This window comes from Letharia lupina (assembly GCF_014066315.1).
Source record: "Letharia lupina isolate WasteWater1 chromosome Unknown contig_18, whole genome shotgun sequence".
Classification (NCBI taxonomy): domain Eukaryota; kingdom Fungi; phylum Ascomycota; class Lecanoromycetes; order Lecanorales; family Parmeliaceae; genus Letharia; species Letharia lupina.
This window is the reverse complement of record NW_023502987.1, coordinates 1528986-1533200: the sequence shown is the minus strand read 5'-3', so window position 1 is coordinate 1533200 and position 4215 is coordinate 1528986. Positions and strand designations below refer to the sequence as shown.

Sequence of the window (4215 nt, the reverse complement as noted above, 5' to 3'; positions counted from 1 at the left end):
TACTTTCGGAAGGTGACCTTGTGGCCGATATATATTTCCCGGGAGCCGATAAATTGATCTCTAGAGACTTCTGTTGGACCTGAGAGCCTATCACGTAACTGGGCCCTAGACCGAGCTTAGACCATGGCGCACTGTCCAGGCAATCCTTCAGGTGGGGCACGGTTCGAGATCTTGGCGCACCAGAATCCGGCGAAAGAAAACAGAGAACGGGTCGATGCGACATCGTGGACGAAACAGATTAATCGAAAGGCTTTGGAGCCCCCCAAGTCACATTCAAAACGCGCCCCTGCACTACCCTTGCGGGCTGCGGGAGGCTTACGGGACTGTGTTGCCGGTTGGGGTAAAGTTGGATTCATTGGGCTTCATGCAGCGCCCCAGCGTGCACTGGGACTGTCGTTCGAGAGAGTTGCCACATTGTTTCAGATGGCGCTCACCATAAGGGTTCCCTTGGTATCCGAATGTGCTGCTCTGGCCTCGCACCCGCAGCGCGAATCTGCAGCCTTGCCTCCTGCTACGCTGAGTAAGGACTTTGTTATCTTCCGAGGTAACCAGTTGGCCCGCTGGACAGATGCTTGATGCAGTTGTGCAACGCGAGACGTGTACGTGGCTAGAGGCGCGCGGGTTTCGACTCCCACTAACTTTAGATCCGGCATGACATACTAGGTTCAGGGCCGTTGATGAGGCTCTGTGTTTGTTCACCGCAATCATTGCATGAGATCTAGGGCAGTCACTCGTTCAATTAGCTTATTCCAACTTCTCGATTTTCTATTTTCATACTTCTTCAAAACAACCATGATATTCCCGCGACCCCAGCAAACATCCCAACGAGATATCTCGACCCCCAGCACTTGACTTTGGCCCCCGCGACACCAAAGAATTGTACCGCCCCCGTACCGTTTGGTCCCGTACCCAGCCCGCCTACTATATAAGGCGCCAATCCCTCCGTACTCGTCCCAACCACAGCTTGCGTCGCGCTCGGCGCTAACGAAACCGTAGTCCCACCTACCGCAACCGTTCCTCCTGGCGCCGTTGTACCACCCACGACGATCTCGCCACCAGGCGTTAGCGTTTGACTGCCTATGAGATACTGGCCCTGCGCATTGGCTGTTATTGTTTGCGTGCCGATCGTAATCGCTAGAGGTGTGGTTGTGGTAGGAGTCGAAGTCGGCAGATTCAGTGTTGTGGTGCTCGAGCCTATAACGAGCACGGGGTGGATGCCTGATGTTTGCAGTATGACGGGCGTAGTGGAGGCGCCAGAGCCGAGGACGAGAGGTGTGTCAGCTGAGAGGATCTGGCCAGCGATTACGTAGTGTGACTGTGAGTCTGTGGTGAGGGTATGCCCATTCACAACAACCGGAGCGGGCTCCGGCGTATTATCAAGGGCTTGCGGTGAGACGACAGGTATTGTTGTGACAACTTGTGAGTCTTGAGCGTTCGTGGATGTGACGATCACGCCAGGTACTTGGGATGTCGCGACGAGGATGCTACCTTGGGCGTTCGTAGAACTGATGACGACGTTCGCTATAGCATTAGCCGCGGCTGCTGGAACGGCGGTGGCGGCTTGGTTGTTGAGGCCTGGGACTGGCATAAGGGCAGCAATATTAGAGTTCTCCTCTTGCGGAGAAGGGGGCTCGGAGCAGGAGTCGGCTTTTTTGCTACGGCAGCTGGTTTTCCAACTCCGAAAGGATTCGCAATGATCTGAGACACTTCCGCCGCTTGGGGCTCAACTTTTGCTGGTGCTTTGCCCGCTGCCGGGTCGGGAGCTTCTTTCGGCGGACTCGCTTTGGCCACCGGTGTTATGCCAGCCTCGTCACCGGCCTCGGTGGATATAGATGTTGCGGTGAGATACAACGCCGTGTTCGAAGCGGAGGCTGCAGCAGGCTACGTTCCGTATGGTGAGCAATTCCAAGCTCCCATGTCGGGCATGAGCGGTTTAACCAGAGGCTCATAATCACTGTCGGAGGACCAGATAGCATCCCATGTTAAGCCCCTGGGATCCAATGCTAGGTAGCTTGCGCTTATATTTTGGATAGTAATCGGTATAGATGGATGTGACGGAAAGGCAAAGACTGGTGAGTCACTATATCGCGATTATTGAGATTTATAAATTTAATAATTTTTATAAGCTAGTTTATTAAAGTTTTTATTAAAATAATAATAAGAAAGAATTTTATTTTAAGTATTATTTAAGTTATATAATTCGCTTTATCTTTATATAAATAAGTAATATTAAATATCTTAATTGAAAAATATTAAAATTATCGATTCTTTTAAATAAATCTTAATATAAAATATTTACTCGCGAAGAGAGATTTCTTAAAGACTTTAATAATAATAATATTTTAATACTTTTCGAGAATATTAAATTATAAAGTAAGTTATTATTTAAATATTTAATTTATTAATAATATTAGAGTCTAAAAAAATATTTATATTAATAAGTTAAATAAAAGAATTAGATATATTTATTTTATTAAAATTAAGCTTATTTATATTAATAGCTTCTCTATAAATATTTATTTAAAAATATTACTATATTAAATTATAGAGTTAATAAATCTTTAAAATAATAGAGATTAATATCTCTCGCGAATTTAAGATATAATTTAAATCTTTAAATATTTAAGTATTATTAATATTTATATTATTATAATTAAGCTATAAAACTTATTTTATAATTTATTAAATTATATTAAATTATTAAGATCTTTCTTTTTTATTAAACTTTATCTTTCTATTATATTAATTAATATAAAGAATAAATAATTAATAATATTTAAATATATACTCTAATATTAAATCTTTATCGTTAATCTTTATATTATTTTATATTTTTTTTTAATTTATAATTTTATTAATTTTAATATTATAAGAGTTAATTAATTAAAGAGCGTAATTTTATTTAATTAAGAGCTCTATTAATATAGTATCTTTTATTATTAAACGCTTTTTTTTCTATAGCGAAAGCGTATTATTACTCTTATAAGTTTTAAATATAATAATATTATTTATTAAATTATTAATAAATTTCTTTTATAAAAAATAGCGATAGATTTATAATTAAGAATTACTCTTATTTAAACTAATATTAATAAATTAAAAATCTATTTTATTTTTTTTATAAATATTAAATAAATTAAATAATAAGATTAAAGATAAAATAATAATAGAATAGAAAGAAAGTAAAGTTTTAATAGATTTAAATTAAGGCGAGATATTAGTAAATCTAAAAAAGATTAAGAATTTTAAGATTTACTTTTACTTAATAGAAGAAAAAATTAAATACTTAAATATTTTAAAAAGTTATTAAAATTAAAAATATAAATATATTAATAAATTTCGCGAAGTTTTAAAGATACTAGCTTCGATATCTAACGTCTTAATTAAAATTAGAATTAATATTAATACTTATTATTAATATAAAAAAGCGAGATTAATAAATCTTTAATTACGCGCTATAAGAATATTCGCTATTTAAATATATATATTTACTTCTAATACTTATATATCTCTTATAAATTATTATTATTATTTATAATTAAGCTTATATTATTTACTCTATAAATTAGATAAAATAATATTATAGAATTTTTATTAATATTATCTTAAAATTATTTTAATTAAAGATAAATAATAAGAGCTTTAAGACTAAGTTACTTTTAGAATTAAGAAATTATTATTAAATTATTTATTAACTTCTAAATAGAGATAAGCTTATACTTATTTAAATTATTAATAATAATAAATTAAAGAGAGTTAATATTAGAGAGATTTTCGATTAATAGTTTATTAAATTAATAAAAATTTATTAATCTCTCGATTATTAAAAGCTTCTAGATCTTTATATATTTATCTTTTTATATTTCTATTAATTTTCTCTTAAATAATTACTTCTCTTATTTTATAAATATTTTATTAATTAATAAAATTAATTTATATAAGAATTTAAGAAGAAAGTTAAGATCTTATATAATTATATAATTAAAAATAAATAGTAATTAAATAATCTCGCTTATAATAATATTAATCTTTCTCTTATATAATCTTATAAACTTTTTTTAAAAATCTTTATATCTTAATCGATATAAGAATTTCTCTTTTATCGCTTTAAATATAAGCTCTAAAAATCGAAGTTCTTTATAAATATTATCTCGATTTATAAAAATATCTAATTTAACGACGTCGATTTTAAAATAAAAATCGATTTCGATAAAC

The 4215-nt window shown here is 33.8% G+C and overlaps 1 protein-coding gene across 1 annotated transcript; it reads right to left on the bottom strand.

The window, feature by feature from the left end:
* Positions 1 to 781: 781 nt before the first annotated feature.
* Positions 782 to 1949, bottom strand: HO133_003887 (uncharacterized protein; the record flags this gene model as incomplete). The annotated part of the gene is given in 3 exon segments (XM_037294809.1): positions 782 to 1630; positions 1660 to 1871; positions 1886 to 1949. 3 exon segments carry the CDS (start codon positions 1947 to 1949, stop codon positions 782 to 784), a joined length of 1125 nt encoding a protein of 374 aa, XP_037149497.1.
* Between the last annotated feature and the right edge of the window lie 2266 nt (positions 1950 to 4215).